This window comes from Oxyura jamaicensis, chromosome 27 (assembly GCF_011077185.1).
Source record: "Oxyura jamaicensis isolate SHBP4307 breed ruddy duck chromosome 27, BPBGC_Ojam_1.0, whole genome shotgun sequence".
NCBI classification, from domain to species: Eukaryota; Metazoa; Chordata; class Aves; order Anseriformes; family Anatidae; genus Oxyura; species Oxyura jamaicensis.
This window is the reverse complement of record NC_048919.1, coordinates 4923888-4946711: the sequence shown is the minus strand read 5'-3', so window position 1 is coordinate 4946711 and position 22824 is coordinate 4923888. Positions and strand designations below refer to the sequence as shown.

The following is a 22824-nucleotide window of genomic DNA, read 5'->3' as shown; positions in this document are numbered from 1 at the left end:
TTCCTGCTTCAGCACTCGAGACTACAGAGATTAGCCGGCATCCTGAAGTCAGAGATGCGCAGGTCAGAGAAGAATGGTGATCTGGATGTGCTTGGCTTGGTGCTGCTCTCCTGTTTTCTTTGACATCGGAGCAGCTCTTGGTGGTGGTAAGGACATTTGTTTCATTTTCTTCTAGGCACCAGCAACATTACATTTGGGTTTTCTGGAATTTAATGGAACGCCTCTTCAACTACAAGGACACGAGCACAGAAAATGTGGAAGAGGTGGTTCCCAGGTGACTTGTGCCCAGAGCCAGACCTCATGAGAGGTAGGACAAATGTTTATTTTTTCCTCCTCCTTGAGACACAAGTGCCTTGCTTTGCCAGGGCAGGCAGCGGGAGCTGAGCACTGCCCAGTTACACAGCCTGGACTGGGGGATCCAGACCTTCAGCTTGGGGCATGAACCTCGCCTGGGGATCAATGGGAGCTGCTAACCTGACAATACCCCGAACCACACTCCTCAGGAGAGGGTAGAACAGACATCTACTGAACAACTACAGAATACAGAAGAGCCTGCTTTGTTCTGTTTCTTTGTGTAAAGGAAAAAAAAAATAAAAAAAATAATAAAAAAAGGCCTTTCTGACTCCAGACACTCCAAATCTGGCATCTGTCCTGTGGTGTATTTTATGCATCTCAGCCACTTCTGTGCTAGGGCACTTGGATGGTGTTTTTCTCCACCTGAGGATCTGATCCTCTTTTGAAATCTTTTAAGATTCTGGCTGTGGTAACGCAGCAGTGATTTATACAGCTCAGTTGCACTCTATTTAAAGTCTGTTTTCTTTTTCAATTCGCAGCATTTCAGACTTGTTGGATGTTACCTAGCATTTCTGGGGGCTGTAGAAGAAGAGGAGTACCTAAAAATCTTGCTGTTATTGTGTATGCATGTCAAGAAAAAGGAAAAACAAGGCCATTTTTTGAAAAGATTGAAATCCAGGGAAAAGTCCTTGCCAGCTTATAACTGTTTCAAAGATCAGATCCGGGGGGGAAAAAAAATAGATGACAGCATTCCTTTGAGCTCTTCAGGTAAACAGGGAAAAAACAACTTTCCAGTCAAAAGCTTTATTTGGGAATAAGGTTTATCTTCAAAATACATCTAAGGAGAAACTGTCTGGGTCATAACAGCTTGGCACAGCTCGGTCTGACTTACCCCGTCAGAGCGTTTTGGTGCCTTTATGCCATAATAAGATGCAGCAAAAGTCTCCCTTGTGGCTACACATGAGAAAGTATAATCTGGGGTCTAAATGCCACAAAGCATCCATATTTATCTTTAATGGCTATATAAATTCAGCAGATGAGAAGGAAGACATTAATTAGACAGACCCTGCCTTTGGCAGTAATCACCACCAGTGACAGCTGAACCAGCCAGTGGATAAAATATGCACCAAAGATGATATCAGAATAAATAACTGAGGATCAACAGGGAAGGGGAAAAAAAAAGCCCATACAACCAACACCTGTTTTTGATGGGTGAAAAAAAAATTACCTGACACTGGACTTTGGACTCTGCCTTTTTTCATACCACCTGTCCTCAGTTTAGGGACCAGTCCTGCTCTGGCTGGTGGCTGTGGAAGTAGGATAAGCATTTCTGCAGGTTCGTCTTGGCTTTGATTGCACAGAAGGAGCAGAACAACCCTGAGAGGTCTGGTGTTGAAGCCCTTAGGCAGGGTCAGATTCTGGGATCACAGTATCGGTACCAATGCAGACCAGGGCCTATCACAGACACAATAAAAAATAAAAAATCCACTGACTCAAGGCTCTGAATACTATGACGCTAACAAGGCATTTTCCAGATTTTCAATGGATCAAGGCATGTAAGGCCGTTGTGTTTTATTTATGGGACGCTCCCATGAAGGAGGGTTTACCTCTGGACGTAGCCCATGGGAGAACGCGGCTTTTGCTCGGGCTCTGTCCCCATCCTCTGCCTTTAAAACCTACTCCACTCCTGCTGGATGAGCAGCTGTGCGGTGAAGACGTGTCTTGAAGGAATCTAAGATATTTTTTCACCCTCTGAGTCCTTTAGGGTAAAGTTTGTAGTTAGTAATTGAGGAAACTAATTGGATGCGAGAAAGTGCAACAGAGCCTCTGGCTCACAAACATCCTGAAGCTGAATCCTCGGTGGGGTTTTTGCCCCTAAAATGCATCGGGTTTCCCTTCCTGCCAGAGCAGGGGGAAGAAGCTGTTACTGGGACGGGAGAGGAGGGCAGGGAATGGAAGCCATGGAGGTGCAGACCGACTGCGGGCTGAAGGCGAGGCCAGGAGGCTTCTCAGCCCTGAAGACAAAATTAAGATTAACCTGCCCCTGAAAAGAAGGCAAAGGAGAAAGGGAGGGAGCTGGGAGAGATGGGATGGGACAGAGGTGAGCCCTGGCGAGCCAGCCTTTCAGCCCTGCAGCCGCCACCGGCACCAGCCCAGCCTCACCCCCCTGCGGAGCCGTGGGGCAGCATGCGGCCCCGGGGAAAACCGCGGGCTCTGCCGAGATGTGGCCCTCCCGTGCTGCCCACGTCGAGAGTCCTGGTGGAGGAGCAGAGAGGTCAGCCCCACGCAGAGGGGGAAAAAACCCAACCAGGAGACAAAAACCCGAGCCAAGCTAAAAAACTCGGGCCGCGCTCTTTTCTACTGCCACGTGAAGGGCTTCGGAGCCGGGCTGCAGGCAGAGGCCAACGTCCCGACACCGCTTCGGGCTCTGCTGTCCCGTGAGGAATCCCAGCAGGTCCCATCCTCACATCACCCCGGCTCCTTCCTTTCATGCTCCACTCGGCCGCTTTCCTCTACTTGGCTCTTTCTTTTCCAGGAGGGGAAAGACTTTGCAGTAACAGAGGACCCCAAGGCGTGGGACGGGGCGGTCAGAAGCGCGGGGGAAGCGGCGCTCAGCACTGCTCTGCCTCCACGAAGCCCTCCTTCTCGTGGCCGGCTGCCTCCACCTCGGCGTATGTCGCGTGGCTGCCGTGGTTGCGGAACTTCATGGCCGGCCAGCGGTGCGGCCGCCGCTGCGGGCAGAGACAAGGAGCCGTCAGGAGCCGCGAGGAGGCCGTTCGCGCCGGGCCTGCTGCAAAGGGGCAGCTCGGCCCGGGACGGCGTCGGCTTTGTGGAAGGCTCAGCTTTTTGTTAACAAGAGAAAAATCGTTAACAAAACGATTGCTGTGCGTTAAAGAGCACGTTATGACGTGGCGGTGGCGCTGAGCTCACCCAGTGGTAGGGGTGAGATGGGGAGCGGGGTGGAAGGGGGAACTCGAAGGAAAAGCTCACTTTAGCCCCAGAACAAGGGGCCTGGGGATGCCATGGGCTGGCTCTGTGACCACAAACACATCCCCTCCGTGCCTCTCCTCTGCCAGCAGCACGGGGACAGCGGCACTGCCCGGTCTCAGCCGGGTGCTGCGAGGAACAAAGCACCAAACGCTGCCAGGTGCTCGGGTACTGAGCTGGAAAAGGGCACGGAGAGAGCCTCGAGAGCCTGGCCCTTCCGAGGAGACAGCCAGAGGGAAGAGAAGGGCTCGAGGACAGAGCTAGCGAGTGGCGAGGAGAGGCTGAGGGCCACGTGCTGCTCCCTCCCTCCGCAGCAGCTCCCGTGCCAGGATTCAGCCCACTGCTGCCTGCCTCGGGAGCCTGCACCGAGCGCTCGCCTGGCTTTTAGCAGCAGATGGAGACTGTCGGACCCCCCATCCTTCCGAGAATTACATTCTTCCATTTAGAGCCTTCACGCCACCGCTCACACGGTAGCTGATGGCATGACATCTATCAGCAAAGTCTGACAATTTTAGGCAACCAAATCCAGCTGGGCAAGTCAAGAGGCAGCGATCTCCGTCAAGTCGTGGCTCCAACCGAGCCCCCCGTGTACAACTGCTCATGGAGGCAGGTGGAAACGTCTAACGTTGTATGAGGAGAAAAGGCAACGTGTGAAAGGGGAGGTATGAAAGAGTGCAAAATAAAGCAGTGTGGGAGGGAGGGAGCCCAAGTTTAAAGCATCATCAGCTGGAGGTTGGGAGATGGGCTGGGACTGCAGGGCCACGGAGAAACTTGGATGGGAGATCTATCCAAGCTCCTCTCTCCTCTCCAGCCAGGGAAAGGTTCTCTGCTCACCTCAATGAAGAACAGGGCGGCGTTCGAGGTGGGGTGGCTGTTGATGTAAATGCCAGCGAGGATAATGGTCGCGATGAGCAACACGGCCAGGACGATCCCCACGATCGTACCGGTGTGAACCGGGGCGCCTGCATCCTTGGAAGGGAGGCTGCTTCCCACACCTGCAAAAAGAATCCAGCTGGGTCTGGAACTGGGCTGAGACCTCAGGGAAAGGGCAGAGGGCTCCGATCCCTCCCGTGCCCTGGCATCAGTAGGAGCAGAATGGTAAGAGCTCAGCTGCCTGCCCTGGGGCGGACAGACACTCAGCGAGCGGGGATTCAGGGGAGCAGAGAGGGAAAAGGCAGAGGTGGGCTAACGGGAAGGACACGATTTGTATTTGAGTTTTACAGGGCTTTTTGGCACAACTGGAGAACTGCAAAAAGAAAAAGGACTCTGTGTTCATGTAAAAATTGCAAAGAAAGGGAGTCACACGGAGAGAGCAAACTCGTCATTGTGGTTCGCCTGGCAGGACTGAGAAAAGTGGGAGAAGTGGACAAAGAGCATCAGGGCAGAACAGATTGGCCCCAGCCCTCACGTTTCACAACCCGAAAAAGTATTAAGGTAGGTAAGGACAATGGGATCCTTATCTTGATTACATCTTTCCGATCTCACTTTCACCTGTCCACCCGGCTGGCTGATCATAACCCTCCTCTGCATTTTATTTCAGCGTGCCCTGTTCCCACCTGGAACAGAGCTGAAGAGAAGATCGGGGCCTTACCTTCGCTCCCTGCGTACTGATTGAGCTTCGTGTCATCTGAAAGAAAGCAACAGCAAAAAAATTAGGAGCCTTCTGAAATATTCTCCATGCTTCCCACCCTCTTTTATCCCTCTTTAGCAGGGACGCTGCCAGCACACACCTCTTGGCACAGCGTTTACACAGCAATTACACATTTACCCAGTTTTCAGCCTCGGAGTATGGTGGAAGGGAAAGGCACCCAGAGGAAAAAGCACAATGGTGTAAGCACACGCCTTGTGGGTTATCGCCCTTCACAAAGGTGGCACCTGGAGCACAAACATCTGAGGAAAAGGAGTCTTTATGTGTCTTTAACAGTCCTTAGTGGCCTAAATATGCTTGGTGTGCAAGGCAGGATAGTCAGGGATGACTTCATGTTCAGACGACAGCATTTGCTGCACTGTGCTGCCAGTACAGCCCCAATAAATCACGGGGACATTGCTCTGTGGATGCCTTCCATAGGAGCCCAAAATCCCACTCCTTTTTTTTTTTTTTTTTTAAGTCTCACTCTGGAAGCACCAGATGTCTTGTACAAGGCTTGGATGTTGCACAAGACTTTGGGTCTTGATGCTCCCCACCCGCAGTGCCCTCGGGAGTCCAGCCGAAGCCCTGAGCCGGATCCGTTACCGCTGGGCTCGGGCTTGGCTCAGCCACAGTGTGGCCACGAGGCACGGCCACGAGGCACGGCCACGAGCATCCCCAGCACGCAGGGACACGGCCGGGCTGGCCTCGAGGGGTGGACCCACGCCTCTGCTTGGCTTCTGCCTTCGCTGCGCTGCTCCAGATAAAGTTCACTGCCTGGTGCAGCTGGCTGTTTGTTTCCTTCCAAGATTACAAATTAACTTCATGCTTGACTACGTCACAGAAAGCCTCTTGTTCTTTTTCCAAGAATTGGCGATGAGTTGGGAAATAATCTCCGTGGTGGTGTCGCACTCCCCCTTCCTTTAATTGCTCCTTTCAAAGTCAACTCCGCCAGCCAGGCACTCCGTTCCCCCTGCCAGCTCCTTCCCATCGCTGAAGGACAATTACTAATGTTCCTTTCTATTTATTCTAATTAGCAGTTTGCGTTAGGGACTATTAAGCAGCGAAATTGAAGCGATACCTGCCGCTAGGACCCGAGGAGCGAGCCCTGCGTTAATAGGATTATCAAGCTTCAGAACAGGGGTGTCCCGGGGGGAGGACGGGGCTTTATTTGGAGCCTTCCTATGCTGGGACGAGCACCGCTCGTGAGCAGAGGGCAATCACACGTCTCCACTGTGCTACTGCCAGGCTGACAGCTCTGCCAGCCCTGAGCAAGAACCAAGCACATCAAAAACATGAGCCCCCCGCATGCAGCATTAACCTCCATTATGGTGCTGGCAGCCCAACCACCAGGGCCTTATGCTTTGGTCTGTCGCCTCCTCAGACCTTGACGAAGCACAAAAAGGCAGTGATGCACCTGTAACACCGCACCGGGGGGCTGCCCCGTCCCTTTCCCCATCGGGGTCTCGCCTCCTGGGCTGCTCCTTCCCTATCCCACCGCCACCAGCACCCACCTCTGCCCCCCTGCTCGGACGGACGCCTCCTTAGGGGACTTGGGTGGCCGTGGCCTGGCTCTACGAGGCACGGCTGGGATGGAGGAACCCGGGGACGGGGTGTCCGTGCCGCAGGGGTCGGCCCCATCGCCCCGTACCTTCCGTAGTGAGGCCGTCAACGAAGAGCGAGGAGGTGGAGGCGGCGACGTCCTCCTCCAGCGGCGAGGGAGAGCTGCTGGGGGGGGGCGAGTAGTGGTCGTCCTCTGCCAAATCCTCGCAGCTCTTCTCATCAGACTGAAAAGGAAACGGAGCGGCTGGTGGCCCTAGAAATCCTCCAGCACGAGCGCCAGGGTGCCAGCAGTGAGGTCTGGGCTTCCCGGCCCGAGGGCTGGTTGGGCTTTGGATACTGGTGTGGGACAAGGGGACGTGGAGCGGGGTGCCAGAACTGGAGGGGAAGGGGCTGGAGAACAGGAGGAAGAGTTTGGGGACCGCTGAGTTAGGGGATGACAATGGCAAGGTCCCACGGTCTGACCTCCGTTTCCCTCGCTCAACCCTCTCAGTAAACAGGGAACAAAGATGAGTTTTCAGCGGGGGGAAAAAAAGGCAAACCAAAACAACAAAGCACCAAAGCAGAAACAGATGTTTTGTTCGAGCTGATCTCACTGAGACAAAGAAACGAGTTCATCCAACGTGGAGGCAGTTGTGCTAACAAGGACAGAAAAAAAAAAAAATAATAAAAAAATCCCAAGGACTAATTTCTTCATGCTTCAGAGTGAGCAAGAGTCCCACCGCAGAAGGCAAAGAAAAACGATCCCGGAGTGTGCCGGCTGCACCAGGCGTTGTCCTGGGGGGGTCTCTGAGCACTCAGCACCGAGCAGCGAGGCGAGGACTGGTGCTGGCGTGGCTGGGCCATCTTTTAGCTGCCCCAGAGGAGCAGGGAGGAGCCGTCCCTACCGATGCCCTGCTGTAACGGGAACATCTACGTCCCTAACGGGGTACCACGCCTGGTCCAGAACGGCACGGGGCAAGCGGAGCTGAGAGCCCACTGCTGGAGCTGGGACGTGGCCGCGGTGCTGCCTGTAGCTCAGCACCGCTCCCAGCGCCTGGCAGCAGCCGGTCCCTGCCTCACCTGCTGGCCGCAGCCGTAGGACAGCCACTCCTCGCGGTATCGGTCGAACCCGCTGGAACACCTGCGGCGAGAAGCGGGGTTAACGCGGGGCAGGGACCCCGCTGCCAACGCGTGGGGTGCTGACGGCTCCTGAGCTGCCCAGGAACCCCCAGACGCGACCCCGACGGGCACTGCGTGCAGGTACAAACACAGAGCAGAGGGGTGGAAAGATGACACACGCGCGCTGGTCTCCAAAGGCACGGGGTTTCCAATACAGCTGCGCTGGAAGGACCCAAATGTTCCTCTTTACAGAGGTGGAAAACGGTCAGCGCTTCTTCTCCAAGGCAAACAGAGAAGCAGAGGAATAGGAAAAATATATAGACTGAGTTTGAGTTTCCATTCCCTGGACTCTGTGCCAGGGCAAGGTCAAGATCTCCATGATTTTATTTTTTTCTCAACAACATCTGCACAGGAAAAGCACATTAAAGAAATTATAACTGACACTGGGAAAACACCAGCTACAGAAACAGAGGAACTGAAGCAGTACACTGACCTTTGGAAAGCCTCTGGGGACTACCAAAACACGAAACACGGGCTCAGCTCGTACAAGCAGCAATTTTCCCAACTACCAACCAAGAAAAGAGGAGAAGCCACAAAGAACTTCAGGTCCTGCTGAGTCGCTGAGCGCTTTCGTGGCAGAGCTCCTGTGACAACTGGGGGCTCAGCATGAGCAAAAATGCAAACTGCACTGCCCAGAAGAGAGCTGAAAGGACGCTGGGGGGTTAAAACTCTGAGCTGGACTCAGGCAGCGAGTCCAAACCCTAGAAGCCACCCTCCCAGCTTCCCTGGAAAGATCGCGTTGGCTCTGCAAAACCAACAGAGCTGAAAGCCAACGCGATGGGAGTAGACTTGCTCCAGCTTGCAATTTCCAGCACATGTAAGCCCTTGCCATCTGAGCTTTCCATTTGTAACCGAAGCTCTCGGGGACCGAGCTGCCTACGTGCGGTTACAGCTGCAGCACGCGTGGGATCGGGGCAAAGCACCGAGGAGTCACCACGCTGGAGGTGATGAGAGCAAACGCAAGCGGCAGCAGCCTGGGTCTGGGAAGATCAGGCCTGTGAATGCTGTCAGTTTGAAACAAGCAGGGTGACAAAGTGCTGGAATGCTGGCGTTTCAGCCCAAACCAGACCCAGACCAAGCAGCTGCATCCCAGGGCTGGATTCATGACCAGAGCCACCTCTGGTTTCACACATCCCTCAGCAGCAAGGACACAACATCCTCTGCCAGTCGGGCAACTGGCACTGAAAAACACTCGTCCCCTGGCTCCGGGGATGCTCCAGCCTGTGCTGACTGATGGGGTCACCTCCGCGATGCCTGCGGACCATCCCTGTCCCCGCTGCCCTGTCCCTGCCCGGCGCCTCGCAGGAATCGCCAGCGAGCGCAGCCCGGGGAGGCTGCGGAGAGGAGGGGGCGGCGCGGGGCGAGCCGAGGATGTGTGTTACTGGGTCCCCTCCCCTGCCGCCAGCTCTACATAACCGGGGCTGCACAACCTCATTAAACGCTCTCCTGCTGCAGCTGAAGGAGAGCAGGGCACGGGATGGCTGCAGCGCTGGGACTGCGGCACGCCGGCGTCCCTCAGCACAGCCAGCGTTCCCAGCACAGCCAGCGTTCCCAGCACAGCCAGCGTCCCCGTCCTCGATGTCCGTGATCCCCTGCTCTCCTTGCCCGCCCCAGCCCGAGCCAGGGCCGGTTTCCCCCATCTCGCATCCCCCCGACAAAAGCCTCGGCCTCACGTCTCGCCCCAGCTTGTTCAGCTTCTGCCTCAAAGCGCTGGGACCAGGGACGCCAGCCCCGGGAAGCGTCTGCTCCTAATTGCTTGCAACCTGAGATCAGACCGCCACTTAATCGCTTGCTGTGAGACAGTGCGAGCAGCGCTCTCAGAAAAAAAAAAAAAGAAAAAAAGGAAAACCACTTAAAAAAAAAAAAAAGAAAAAAAGCCAGCAGCAGCAATAGAGGCATGGCAGGACGTCAGCCCCGGAGTGATGCTTGCTCCCAGCTACACAAGTGTCAGCGAGAGGAGAGGTGGGAAGGGACTCGTCCACGCTACCTCTGCAGGACGTGGCACCAGCTGCAGTTGAAGGTCAGCTCCGAGGTCACGCACATTTCACAGCTCTGATGCTGGAGACAAGCTGCAAAGGAGAGAGGAGAGGTGAACCCGCAAGGAGCCGGCACCCACCCAGGGCACTTCGTTTTGGGAGAGCCAGCGATGGAGGCAGCAGCTCCCGTCCCCAAAGGCAGCAGCGCCCCTTTCCCACGGGGACACCTGCCCCTGCCTCCCTTCTGGCCTCATTAAGGCCAAAAATTAACTTCCCCCCCCCGAAGAAAACCTTGAGACCTGCTAACCCCGTGGCTCCTCTGAAGACATGGCTCTCATCAGCCCTGGCTGCCAGGGGCAGCAAAACAGCAAGCCTTAAGGAAACAAACATCAAATTGCAGAATGCTTTTTTATGATCTGCTCCGCAGGAGCCCTGCCTGCTGTTAGAATTGCCGTGAAATACCCTGGGGAGGCTGCCTGAACGCACAGCCTCGGTGCCCTCGTGACGGATTTACTCCCCACTCCGTGTTTACAGACCGCGTGACGACTTTCCCTCGTGAGCGTGGATCCCTGGCTCTGAACGCTAAAAATGGATCTGGTTAGCGGGATGCTCAAGAAATTTCACCGTGGGGGCGTGGAAACTGCCTGGTGGCCAGGCCTGAGGGGAAGCAGTGTCCAGCAGAACTGCCTGCAGCGTGCGGGGCACAGAGCAGGAATCGCAGCGGCCAGGCAGGTGGAAGGAGCCACCCGTGCCCCCTGCACTGCTTTTGCTCTTTTCCTCTTTCTTTTTGCAAGAAGCGCGTTGGCAGCGCAGCCCCCGGCCCTGCTGGCTCCCTGCGCCCACCGAGGGATGGAGATCCCGGGATGGTGCCAGCGGGACGGGCTGGCCTTGAGATGGGAAAACAAGGAACTGAGCCCCCCCAAGACTTACTGGGCAGCGGGGTGAACTCCACGGCCGACATGCTGGTGATCCTGCTGGTGTCCAGCTCCACGCGGTGGTACTCGTAGATGGTCCGCCGGCGGGACTCTGAAAGGCAGCGGCTGCGCGTGAGGCTGGGCCCGGCCCCACGGCGCTGCCCCACGCGGGAATCCCGGCACTGGGGGCTCCGCCGGCTCCCAGCCGAAATCAAACGGGACGCAGGAGAGGGAGGCGGCGGCTGCCAGGCCGCAGGAGGCTGGGGCAGGAGGGGCTGGGGTCAGGGCACGGATCTCTTCATCCCGAGGAGGAGCTCGGAGCTCTTGGACCCCTCTCCCTGACCAGAAGATGCCGAGATGGACGTGGTCCAGCCCTGCGTCGCCCCGAACGAGTAGGGAGCTGCACAGCACATTGCTCGGCGGTGACTCACGGGCTCGCCAACCTCCCCCGGAGCTCCTCGGGCGCTCTGCAGCCTCCATCCCTGCAGCCTTTGCCTCCCCCCATCTCCCTCGCTCCTTGCCCCCTTCCTCCTCTTTCCCCGCTCTCCCGGGAGCCAGAGGGGTCTCTCCTGGGCTCGGGGTTCCCCCACGCATCTGCTGCTAATCCCCGTGGTGACACCGCGACGGTGCCCCGGCTGCGTGCCGCAGGGGGGCTGAGCCGAAGCGCCCCTCCAGCACGGCCACGGCTCCTCAGCTTCGCGCCTGGGGAGCGGCAGGCGAGCAGGACAAGGCGCTCTTCCCCCGGTCCCATCGGCTTCAAGCCTCATTTCTTCACCCTGTGAGGTTTTCTCCTGCATTTCCCCGCAGCTCCCCCTCGTATGGGGCAGGTGGGAGGAGCGGGCAGGAGTCCGCGAGCCCCTGGGCACGGGGAGCAGGAGCCCAGGGGCAGCCTGGTGGAGGGGGGCACCGACCCTCTGGGCTGAGGCTTTCACACAAACTGTGGTGTGTGGGTAACCAACGAGGGCCAGATGGCAGGCGCCAGAAATAACGAGCAGAAGCAGGCGCACCGGCACAGCTCGGGGAGGCAGGAGGAGCGTGGTCGGGGAGGCGAGAGGCTGAAGCAGCCTTTGCATCCTGCTCACCCTGTGCCTGGAGCCCACGTCACGCGTGGAACAAGCGTGTGGCCACGCGTGTGTCCCCGAGTCCTGCTGGTGGTGGAGCAGGTCCCAACCCCACCTGCAGCACCGTGATCTGAGGCTGAGGACACCCCGGAGCCACGGCGGAGCAGCTCCAATCCTGCCCCCGGTGGGTCCCCGCACCCCACCCCACTCATCCGTCTCCATTCTCGTTTGCACCCGCTCTGCCCCTCACCAGCTGGAAACCAGGAACGATGCTCGGCTGCTGGCGAGAAGCCCGAAGCCCTTCTGCCTGCAGCACGCACCCGGAGCGCAGAGTCCGTGGGCTGGGGCCACGAGCAGGGAAAGACCCCGTGGGGTGCAGCTCTCTGGGAGACGCACGAGGGACATGGGACATGGGGGTCCCCAGGCAGCTCCACGCACCTCCTCACGTCCCCACCGTGCCTACGAGCAGCGCTGCTATCCTTGTCTGTGCAGGTCCCCAAGGATGAGGGCATCCCCGCTCCCTGCACACCTGATCCCCCCCAGCCACGGTGTCGAGGACCCCTGGGGACCCCCGGAACCCCGAGAGTGGCCCCAACAGCCGCCTGCCCCCCGTCCCTGCCCCAGCAACTCACCGGGCACCTCGGGAGATGGGTTGAGGATCATGAAGGCATCGGACAGGCCGGCTTTCACGGGGTGCTGCGTGGCACTGATCTGCAGGACGGGCACCGGGATCTGCAGGGGGGAGAGGGCGCGACGGAGCCCGGCTCTGCTGCGGGCTGGGGCTGCTCCACAGAGCCCCCGGCACCTCAGTGGCTCTGGGAACACCCAGGCTCGGTGCACCAATGGTTCCCAGACCCGACCTGCTCCCGGACCTGCGGGATCCCCACGGGGCCCTGCAGCTCCCCCCCAGCCCAGCCGGACCCCCGGGTCCCGCCGTGCCCTCCCCACCTCTCACCTCCTTGTACCCGAAGACGATCCTCCCGGTGCTGTGCAGGGCGGCCTGGAAGGTGAAGCTGCCCATGTCCTCCTTGCCCTGCAGGTACACCTTGTCCCACTGCACCACAAACACCGTCCCTGGGGGCAGACCAGAGCAGGTCACCCTCTTGCCTCTCCTCACCCCATGTCCCTGCAGCCCCGTTTACCGTCGTGTCCCTGCGAAGCTCCCCGACACCCCGCACCCCGTCCCCAGCACCTCGCCCTGGGCACAGCCTCTTCCGAACGCCCCAGCCGCCCCTACCCAAACCCGCCAGGCATCCCCAGGTACCAAACAGCCCCTGCTTCTCCGTCCCCCTTCCCCACCCAGCTCCAGCCCCGTTATTTGGGTCCGAGAGCTGAGTTCTGCCCAGCTTCGCGAGGAGGCGGCGGGGTCAGCGCTCACCGTTGTCCAGGTACTGCACGGTGGAGTTGCGCGAGTAGCTGGGGTTGAAGTTGGCCATGAGGGGTGCCACGTACTGCGTGGCCGTGAGCATGCGGTGGATGACGTCCCCCATGAAGATAAACCCTGCGAGGGCAGAGGAGGGTGAAGCGAGCCGCGAGGGCGTAGCTCGAACCAGGTCCCACGGGAACGCCGCGCCGGCCGCCCCCAGCTCACCTCCCGTGGCGATCGTCACCTGCCGCAGGAGGTGGCCGTAGAAGGGGAAGTCAAAGGAGAGGACGATTCTCTGCGGAGGAAAAGGGGGTGAGAACAGCAGGCCGGTGGTGGAAAACGCCTGCACCGGGACGGGTCCGTGCCCATCGGCATCGGCTCTGCCCTGCCTTGGAGCAAGCTCCCGGGGCCGGTGCATGGAGGGACGGGAGCGGGATGGGAGCAGGTCCCCAGCGCCCACGGCTCGTCCCCTTCTGCCCCGCAGGGCTGGCTCTGGGGAAGCCCCAACACTTCCCACGCCTCGGTCTCCACCAGGAGATGCGGAGGGGCTGCTGCCACCCCGGGGCGAGCAGGGGAAATCCCTGCTGGGAGTGGGGACCCGGGGACAGCCCAGGCTGCGCCAGGTCCCGGGGGGGGGGGGGCTCACCGAGGCCTGCCGGTGCGTGTTGGAGAGGATCCCGTGGATCTTCACGTGGCTCCTGTTGGCTGCTGCCATGTCGACCCACAGCCCCCGCAGGCGCGCATCCCCCGGGCCGTAGGTGCGGGACACGTAGTAGCTGTGGTTGTCCTCCTGCAGCGAGGTGGGGGGGGGGGGACGGGGGACGGCGTCAGTGCGGCTGCTCCCCGGGGACACAAAACCCACGGGCACAGCTCAGAGCCCCGAGCTCGGTGCAGCCCAGCGGCGGTGCTCCTGGTGCTCAGCCCCTTCTGACCCCAGCCCCCAGCGCCCCCCCGGGGTCCGCTCCCAGCTTCTCGCACACAAACCCAGGCGCTGCAGGCGGGGAAGGAGACGACAGCCCAGGCACTAATGGGTTGGAGGGGGGGCAAAAAGAAAGAAAAGGCCCTGCCCTAAACAGCCCCGTTATTTCCCAGCGTGCTGCCGCAGGGTCTCTGGGGGCGATAAGGAATACAGCAGAAGTGCTATCAGAGAAGTCCTGCAATGTGCAATTTCTCTGCTCCAGCTGAAGTCAGGGAGAGCTGCTGCCCTCCTCTCCCTCCCGTTGGTCCTGGTTCCAGGGGGAGCTTCCCCAGCTCGTCCCTTACAGCAGTCCAACGTTTTAGCCCCCGTCTCTCTCCCAGAGGGACGGACGCAGCCCGGGGAGTCCCTTCGGCACCGATGGGAAACTGAGGCACGGAGGAGCTGAGCTGGTACCAGCTCATCCCAGCACACGGCCCCGTGTGAAGGCTCCGGGGGCCCCAGGACATGGGGACAGAGCGGTGCTGGGTGTCCAGCCCCAAAACCCCCGCGCCCCCGCGCTTGGCCACCCACGGCCCCCACGCCGGCCCAATGTGTTCCCAATAAACTGGGGGGGGGGGGAAAGGAGCCAGGATGGGAGCGCGGAGGAGCTGGCTGCCGAGCTCCTGAGCTCATCGCTGACTCACTGGGATGTCCTCGCCTGTCACCTCGCTTCGGTTCCGGGACTGGGAGAGGTTCGGACACGCAAACAAGCTGCAGTGCAGCGCTGTAGGAGCGCACAGCTCCCGTGCCCTCAACCCGAAGCATTTTGGGGCCAGAGGCTCTCCGAAAGGACTCCGGCAGCTGGGGCATGGAGAGAGGCAGGGACTGGCAGCGGAGCAGCGTCCCTGGCCTGGAACACGGCCCTGCTCTTGGGGCGGGTGCTGCTCGCCCCCTGACACCGCCAAGCCCTGGGGAATCGCTGCCTTCCCCTCACCGGCACCCACAAGTGCGGCTGCGCCCTCCCTGCGGCTTCCCGGCGCCCTTCGGTGCCGTGCTGTGGTTGGGCTGCTCGGCTTGGCTTTTAGAAACGCTTCCACATCGGGGATGTTCCTGGCTGCTGGCCCCTCTCCGGCCCCAGCCCTGGTCAACGAGCGAGGCCGGGCGGGAGCTGGAGCGCAGCGGAGCCAGCCCGGGGTCCCCCAGCCCTGCAGCCGCGCTCCCTGTGCCCCCATCGCCCTACGCCCCCCTCTCCCATCGCTTCTCTGGTCCTCGCAGCCCCTCAGAACAATTCCTCGCTCACCTTCCACCTCCTCCACTGCCCTCCCTCTCTCCCCAGTCCCGCTGGGCTTTGCAGGGCCCCCGCGGAGCTCCCTGGGGGGGTCCCTTTACCAGCAGCTTGGTTCTGTTTTCCCACCGTTTCTCTCCTGCACCACCTCCTCCGTGAACTAATCCCACTGAACCCACAATCGGCTGCCAGCAGAAACCCCAGGAGGAGTCACAAGTCACCAGCGCGGGGTCCTCATCCCACGGAAAGCGTCCCGCTCCGAGCCCATCACAGCGTGGGGGCCCCCGCGTCCCCCCCAGCCCTGCCACAAGCAGCGGGGAGCTGACTGCGGGGCACGAGTTAGGCACGGCCGAGGGGTGAGAGCTGGGTGCCACCTCCCCGGGGGTGACACTGCTGCCACATGCTTCCACCAGCAACCGTAAAAAAAAAGCAAGACCCCCCCGGCCCTGCACAGCCCCTCGTCCCCAGCAGCATCCCCGCTGCAACGTGGCACCGCGGCGAGCGGAGCGTCCCCAAGCTGCCCAGCCCAGGGCTGGCCCTTGGGTGCCCCTGGGGACTTGGCAGGGCTTGGAGCAGCCCCCGGGCATGGCCACAGCCCCAGCAGGCTGTAATTACCCCCTCCCTGTGCTGCCAGGATCCATCCTCACCATTAAATCAGGGCCAGCGTCTCCGCCAGCTCCCTGCCCAGCCTGGAAATAGCTCGGGGCAGTGGCGGGGCCGGATCCTGCCTCCGGGGGTGCAGGGGGGGCAGCGTCGGGCCCCCGACTCACCACGATCCGCGTCTCGTTGGCCGGCAGCGTGTCGATGGCCAGGCTGCGCCCCACCAGGTCCTGGCTGATGTGGGTCCCCTCCGGCCCCGCCGAGGGCTCCCCAGCTCCGAGCCGCCCTTCGCCCGCCGCGGGGCTGCCGGGGGGGCGTCCTGGGAGGGGAGGGGGGCACAAGGAGGTGTCAGCGTGGGGCCAGGCTGGCAGCAGCCCTGTCCCCCAGCAGGGCAGCCTCTGCCTGGTGGCACGAGCCCCGGTGGCCCCAGCGAGCAGCACGGGGATGCAGGGAAGGGGCACCTTGGGTCAGGGGTGGCCACGGGGACAGGGACAGGGGGCCACGGGCAGGGGAGGATAAGGATGGGGGGGGCAAAAAGAGGCAGAACACCTACAGAGCTGCCCCCTGCCCGGCTCCCACCCTGCACACAGCAGTGCACGAGGAGGGGGCACCAAGCCCTGGGGACAGCAGCACACAGGGGCTGCAGCAACGGGGCTCTGGCACGGCCGTGGCCTTGTCCAAGCAGGAGGGGCTGAGCCGGCGATGTCCCCGGCCGGGGGTCCCCAGCTCCCCGCTGCCCTGGGGGCTCCAGGCGCCCACCCCAGCGGCCCCTTCCCCAGGTCCCTGCCTGCTGCATCCCTGCCCAAGGCTGCCAAGGCCAGAACGCGGTGGGGGGGGGGGATGAGGAAGCTGCTTGGGACCAGCTCTGGAGGCTCACGAGGTTTCCTGGCAGCTCCGCTCGGCGTGGGCAGCGCCGCCGGCACGCGCTCGCCCACGGCGTGGGGACCCACGGCAGGGACAGAGCCGGGACGCGTGGGAGAGCAAAACCACCCGTGGGGGGACCAAAACCACCCGTGGGGGGACCAAAACCACCCGTGGGGCCAGGAGCTGCTGCCCTGAGGGGGGGCTTGGGGCTGCCGGGGGCTCACTGCTGCCCAACGAGCTGCCGGTGACCCCCCCCCGAGCCATCGTGCAGGGCCCGTCCCCAGCCCCTCCGGGAGGGGAAACTGAGGCAGGGGGGCACGGGGCGGACCCGGTGGGGAGGGGGGCTCCGGGGGTCGGGGGCGCGCTCGCCAACCCCTTCCCCACGGTGGGTGGGGGGGGAACCCCACGCCTCCAGCAGGGAGCCGGTGTGGGGGCATCAGGGGCACGGGGACGACGACGACACGGACACGCGTGGACCCCCGCGGCAGGCAGGGGGCTGCGGCACCGGGGCGCGGCGCCTCCCGCTGCCCACGCGGGACCGCGAGCACGGAGCTCAGCCCCGCACCGCCTCCGCCCCCCCCCCCCCGAGCTCGCTCCCCCCCCCCCCCCCCCCCGGCACCCCCCCGAGCCGCCGCCGCCGGAGCCGGAGCCGGGAACCGGAGCCCGGGCAGGGGCCGGGGGTGGAGCCGGGGGTGGGGCCGGGGGTGGGCAGGGGGCCGGAGGCAGCGCCCGGCCCCGGGGGATGGAGCCGGGGGTGCCCCGGAGCAGAGCCGGGGGTGCCGCGGGGGGCTCCGGAGCCTCTCCGGGTCAGGGGGTCCCGCAGCCGTCGGGGGGTCGGGGGGAGCAGCGGGGGCAGGAGGGGAGAGGGGCTGACCCCCCCCCCCAAACACACGCGGGGCGCACAGAGCCTGCACCCCGAGCAAGCACCCCAAACCGTGCACCCCAAGTTGTGTGCGCACCCCAAACTGTGCACCCCAACCATGAGTGCACCCCAACCCCGTGCGCACACAGACGAGCAGCTGCACCCACACGTGCCCACGGGTGGGAGCGCAGCCTCCTGCACGTGCGGCACCCCGAGGCCCCTCGTGGCCTCCTCCAGCACCCGGCGTCCTCATCCTCCCTACCCTCGGTGGCCCCCGCGGCCCCCTAAGGACCATCCTGGGGTGGTCTCGGGGCAGAGCCCCGTGCCCCCAGCCCCGCTGTTGTGGCAGAGACGGACGCTGGTGATGGGTGGCACCAGGCATGGCCTCCCCCCACCACAATTAAATAATCAGCCCAGCAGATGCCACCCGTCCCGGTGCCCGTGCTCGTCCCCGGGGCATTTCTCCGCAGGGGAACATTTCTCCGGGGCCTGGGGGGACACCAGCCCTGCAGGGTGGCACCGAGCCCACGAGCGTCACCACCCCGTCCCCACTGCAGGCAGCCCGGGAGCAGTGGCCTGGTGCTGGGGCTGAGCCCCCCCCTTGCTCATCTTCTCACCCCCTCCCCAGCCTCTCCCAGCCCCAGGGGGGTCCACGGCCCCCCAAAAGCAGCGCATGGGGCACGCACGGCCCGGCACGTGGCCAGCTGCCATCTAGTGACAAGCAGCAAGAGGACAACGAGCACAGCGAGCGCAGCTGCTGTTGTGGGGGCCCAGGTGTCCCCCCCCCCCGGTGTCCCCCCCCCCCCCCCGCCCCCCCCCGGCTGGGACCTGACCCCCTTGGTCACGGTGCAAAGCACCAGGAGCGCGCCCTCGGAGCCCCGGGCTGGGTTTGCTTCCCAAGCCTCCGTTTTTTTGTGCAGGAAAACCGATTCCTGGGGGCGTTGGGGGTTCCCCTGGAGGAACTGGGCTGGGGGAGCGGGGTCAGGGGTGTCACCGGCACCACGGACCCCGGAGCCACCCGAGGTGCTGGTCCCATGCTTGGGACGTGGTGACCACGCCGTGACTTGGGCAGCAGCTGGGGGCTCAGCGTTGGGTGCCCAGGGGTTGGCTCAGCCCCAGAAGAGGGGGGCAAGTGGGACAGGGGCACCCTGGGGTGCTGGGGCAGGTGCTGGGGGCTCCGGGGTGACCCCGACCCCCAGCCCCGGGGATGCGGTGGAGCTGTGGGGCCCTGCGGCTGCTCGGCTGCCTGGAAGGGGAAGCGGGGGCGATGCCCGGCCCCGGGGGGGGCACAGCTGGGCGCCCATGGGGTGGGGAAGGCGCTCAGCACCCGGAGAGCTGCATCCCTCCTTCGGCAGGAGAGACAAGCGTCCCGTAACGGGGACACAGGAGGCGAGCGGCAGCGCCACGTCCCCCCGCTGCTGCTGCTGGGGAGCAAATAAAGGGGGTGCAAAAACGGGGGGATCCCCCCGAAAACAAGGGGGCACCCGGATTTGAACCGGGGACCTCTTGATCTGCAGTCAAATGCTCTACCACTGAGCTATACCCCCTCTGCCGGGAGGGAGCTGCAGAGCTGCTCTGGTGCCTGCAGCCTGCGCCGTGCAGCCTCTGCAGCACCGGACACTGCTCACAGTTACACACAGTTACACACACTTACACAGTTACACACACACACACACTTACACACACTTACACACACTTACACACACACACACACTTACACACACTTACACACTTACACACACTTACACACTTACACACACAGTTACACAGTTACACACACATTTACACACATTTACACACACACAGTTACACACACACACTTACACACACACACAGTTATACACACTTACACACACACACACACAGTTACACACACACATTTACACACACTTACACACACACTTACACACACACAGTTACATTTACACACACACACTTACACACACAGTTACACACACTTACACACAGTTACACACACACAGTTATACACACTTACACACACTTACACTTACACACACACACAGTTACACACAGTTACACACAGTTACACACACTTACAGTTACACACACACAGTTACACACAGTTACACACATGCCCATGTGTGTACACACCCGCACACACCCGCACACACCCCGTCTCACCTGCACACACCAGCAGGACCCCACACAGGGGTTGGGGGCTAGCGGGGGGGGGGGGTCCATGCCCCAGTCTCACCTGGGGGTCACGGCTTTCGGAGCCAGCAGAGGCAGGGAGGGGGAAGGAGCCAAACCCCTGAGTTTTGGCAAAGCCAAGGGCTCTGCGGGGCTGCTGGGGGAGCCCCAGTCTCCCCTTTGTCCCGTCCCCCCCCCAAGCTATCAGGGCCGGGGGGTGCCGAGCGGCTGCGCGGAGCCTTCGCGGTGCGGGGATTAAGCAGAGACGGCGCCCAGCGGGAGGCGGATGGGGAAGCGGCCAGGATTGTCCCCGTGAGGCCAGGTCAATATTTAATATTTGTTCCCTAATCTGCTGGGCAAACGTGTGCGGGGGCGGCCGCAGAGGGGGGGGGTCCTGGCCCTCAGGCTGCAGCGGCACGAGGCGAAGCGAGGCGGTGGGGAGCCCCGGTGCCAGCAGCCGCTGTGGGTTTGCAGCCACTGCTCCGGGGGATCCCCTCCCCGAGCTGCCCCGCGCCGCTGCAGCACCCATCAGGGGCTCTTGTACAGGCGGGGAAACTGAGGCACGGGGGCAGGGGGAGTCACCTGGGGCAGCAGGAGCTTGGGGACGGAGGCCCCGAGGAGGAACCCATAGGAGGGGAGGCCCCGCTGCACCCCAGTCCCCTCCGGCCACCAGCTGCCCCCAGTGACAATCCCCCCCTCCCGATGGGACAGCCACCAGGAACAAGCCCCGGGGGGCTCCCCCCACTGCAAAGTGTATTGGAGGGGCCTGGGGGGGGGGGAGCACTGGGGGAGCCCCAGCTGAGACCCCCGCACACCTGGGGACGTGGCGGTGGCACTGTCTGGGGACCCGCTCCGGGGAGGCCGTTTGCAAATTTGCTCAGCACAGCGGGGAGATAAGGGGCAGGCAGCAAACACCTCGTTTGCGGCGCCGTTAGGGAAGGTGCAAAGCTCGTCACCCCTGGATGCTGAGTGCGGGAGGGGGGGGCTCCGGGGCAGGGCAGCCCCCATGGGCCCAGAGCACCGGGGCTGGAGCCGAGCAGGCGCCGGGGCCAGACTGCTCCGAGGGAGCCGTTTGCTTTGGGGCTGTTGCCCCCAGCGAGGGGAAGGCTGGCAATTATGGTAATCCCTTAACCCCTGATTGCCTCCTCCTTCCCCATTAGGTGGGCAAACAGTTTTAGCAGCGGGGGCCCAGATAGGCCGTGGGCTACAAATACCGGAGTGCTCCAGCGCCGAGCACCCCAGCCCCGAGCACTCCAGCGCCGAGCACCCCAGCCCTGAACACCCCAGCGCCGAGCACCCCAGCCCTGAGCACCCCAGCCCTGAGCACCCCAGCACCGAGCACCCCAGCCCCGAGCGCCCCAGCCCCCAGCACCCCAGCCCCGCTGCCAGCAGCATGCAGCCGGCCCTGGCCCTCCTCTGCCTCGGTGCCACGCTCCTGCCCGCTGCCTCCGGCCACCTCTGGGCCTGGATGTACTCCCTGCCCCGGCACCCCCCGGACGAGGCCGCGCTGGGCAGGAGAGCGGGGCCTGGGGACAACCTGGAGGAGGTGAGCGGCGGCGTGTCCCCAGCCGGGGGGTGCTGGGGAGGGCAGGGGGGGTGGACGGGGGGGCAGGCAGCAGGGCTGGGAGCTGGGCTGGGTGCCGGCTCTGCAGCCAGCTGGAGGGGAAGGGGGGGCACAGTTTGCAGCCAGGCTGGGAGCAGGGTTTGTGGCAGGGGTGGGCGCAGGGTGTGCAGCCGGGGGGTGCGGGGGGAGGTTGTGGGGGGGGCGCAGGGCTGGGAGCCGGGAGGGGGCGCGGGCGGCAGCGGGCGCTCCAGTGGCGCAATCGGTCAGCGCGCGGTACTTATAGGGCAGTACGCGGAGCAATGCCGAGGTTGTGAGTTCGAGCCTCACCTGGAGCAGGACTTTTACGGGCTCCGGGAGCGGGGCAGGCATTCCCTCCAACCCCCTCTCCCGATGCAGCCGACCCCACGCGCGGGGTTTTATTTTCCCGAGAGAAAACGGCTGCTGCAGCCGGCATCCCCCGGGGATGGGTCCCTGTGTGCCAGCGGCACCTAAAAGCCCCAGGGATCCGGACCTAAAAGCAGAGGGACCCCGGGCGTGCCCTAAAAGCCCTGGAGCCCCTCATCCTGCCCAAGCACCCCTTTGTCCCCCAAAACACCCCCCGTGGGGTCCCAGCTCCCACACACCCCCACCCAGCCGCAGCCTCGCCCCTTCCCCACGTAAAACACGGGCAGCGTTTTTTGTGCCACCCTAACGAGCTCCTCCTGGCCCATTGTGGGGACACGGGGACGGGGTCCCCCCCTGACCCTGTGCTCCGTTCCCCCCGTGCAGGTGACGGCGTGTGGCCCCGCCAGCCCCTGCGCCCAGGGACACTTCTGCGACGAGCACTTCGGGCTGTGCCTGCCCACGCGCCCCGCGGGGCAATACTGCCGCCGCGACGCCCACTGCGCCCACGGCCTCCTCTGCATGTTCGGGAAGTGCCAGCAGCCCGCGGCCGACGGGCAGGAGGGTGAGCAGGGGGCTGGGATGGGTGGGGGGGACAAGGGGTAGCCCCCACCAAAGCCCCAACCCTGGGAGCCGGTGGGGACGCGGTGCCGGTGGGGACGCGGTGCCGACGGGGTCGGTGCCGACGGGGTCGGTGCCACCGTCCTGCATCAACCCCAGCGCTCGGCCCCATCTCAGCCTCGTGCCCCGGTGTTGGTCTGGGGGCTCCCCTCCCCTAACCCCCTTCTCTCTCCCCACCCCCCTTTTCACCCCCCCCGTCCCCTTCCAGGAGCCCGGTGCCATCGGGACGAGGACTGCGGGCCGGGCGGCTGCTGCGCGCGGCGGCACGGCGAGCGGGTGTGCCAGCAGCGGCTGGCACCGGGACAGGGCTGCCACGTCCCCCCCGGGGGCCTGGCCTTCAGCATCAACCAGGTGTGCCCCTGCCAGGCCGGCCTGGTGTGCCGGGCCTCCGCGCCCCCGCGAGAGTGAGTACGGGGATGGGGAGGGGGGTCCTGATATGGGGGGGGGGTCCTGACATGGAGGGGGGGAGGGGGCACCCCAGCTGCAAGCCCTGCATGGGCTCGGGGCAGGGAGCGGCGTGCCCCCGATGTCCCCCTGTGCCTCTGATGTCCCCGTGCCCCATTGTCCTCCCATGCCCCGATGTCCCCCTGTGCCCCGATGTCCCCCTCATGCACCCCGATGTCCCCATGCACCCCGATGTCCCCCTGTGCC

At 62.8% G+C, this 22824-nt stretch overlaps 2 protein-coding genes and 2 non-coding genes across 5 annotated transcripts; 2 read left to right on the top strand and 2 right to left on the bottom strand.

The window, feature by feature from the left end:
- Positions 1 to 1080: 1080 nt before the first annotated feature.
- PLXDC1 (plexin domain containing 1) lies at positions 1081 to 17751 on the bottom strand. Its single transcript, XM_035347494.1, has 14 exons — positions 17719 to 17751; positions 15901 to 16191; positions 13594 to 13737; positions 13173 to 13242; positions 12960 to 13082; positions 12537 to 12655; positions 12214 to 12313; positions 10537 to 10632; positions 9618 to 9699; positions 7532 to 7592; positions 6561 to 6696; positions 4874 to 4909; positions 4117 to 4277; positions 1081 to 3026 (listed from the first exon to the last, which is right to left on the bottom strand). Exons 1-14 carry the CDS (start codon positions 17749 to 17751, stop codon positions 2907 to 2909), a joined length of 1572 nt encoding a protein of 523 aa, XP_035203385.1. The 3' UTR covers positions 1081 to 2906.
- Positions 17752 to 18931: 1180 nt separating this feature from the next.
- On the bottom strand, positions 18932 to 19003 carry TRNAC-GCA. Its single transcript has one exon. It is a non-coding gene; the product is annotated as a tRNA-Cys (tRNA).
- Positions 19004 to 20099: 1096 nt separating this feature from the next.
- LOC118178757 (dickkopf-related protein 3-like) lies at positions 20100 to 22596 on the top strand. 2 transcript variants are annotated; one of them, XM_035347511.1, is made up of 4 exons: positions 20100 to 20153; positions 21000 to 21153; positions 21940 to 22117; positions 22382 to 22596. In XM_035347511.1, the coding sequence occupies exons 2-4, from the start codon at positions 21001 to 21003 to the stop codon at positions 22579 to 22581; spliced, it is 531 nt and encodes a 176-aa protein (XP_035203402.1). In that variant the 5' UTR covers positions 20100 to 20153; position 21000; the 3' UTR covers positions 22582 to 22596. The 2 variants fall into 2 exon arrangements, with proteins under 2 accessions (XP_035203402.1, XP_035203401.1); XM_035347510.1 differs by lacking the exon at positions 20100 to 20153 and adding an exon at positions 20796 to 20825 and having other exon boundaries at positions 20947 to 21153.
- On the top strand, positions 21416 to 21506 carry TRNAI-UAU. Its single transcript is given in 2 exon segments — positions 21416 to 21453; positions 21471 to 21506. It is a non-coding gene; the product is annotated as a tRNA-Ile (tRNA).
- Positions 22597 to 22824: the final 228 nt, after the last annotated feature.

Coding starts and splice junctions, on each gene's coding strand:
- PLXDC1 (XM_035347494.1), bottom strand. CDS start 17,751: ATGGTCCTTAGGGGGCCGCGGGGGCCACCGAGG. Junction 13,243..13,593: donor ACACGCACCGGCAGGCCTCG/GTGAGCCCCCCC, acceptor TTTCCTCCGCAG/AGAATCGTCCTCTCCTTTGA. Junction 12,314..12,536: donor TCGTCTTCGGGTACAAGGAG/GTGAGAGGTGGG, acceptor TCCCCCCTGCAG/ATCCCGGTGCCCGTCCTGCA.
- LOC118178757 (XM_035347511.1), top strand. CDS start 21,001: ATGCAGCCGGCCCTGGCCCTCCTCTGCCTCGGTGCCACGCTCCTGCCC. Junction 21,154..21,939: donor CTGGGGACAACCTGGAGGAG/GTGAGCGGCGGC, acceptor CCCCCCGTGCAG/GTGACGGCGTGTGGCCCCGC. Junction 22,118..22,381: donor CGCGGCCGACGGGCAGGAGG/GTGAGCAGGGGG, acceptor GTCCCCTTCCAG/GAGCCCGGTGCCATCGGGAC.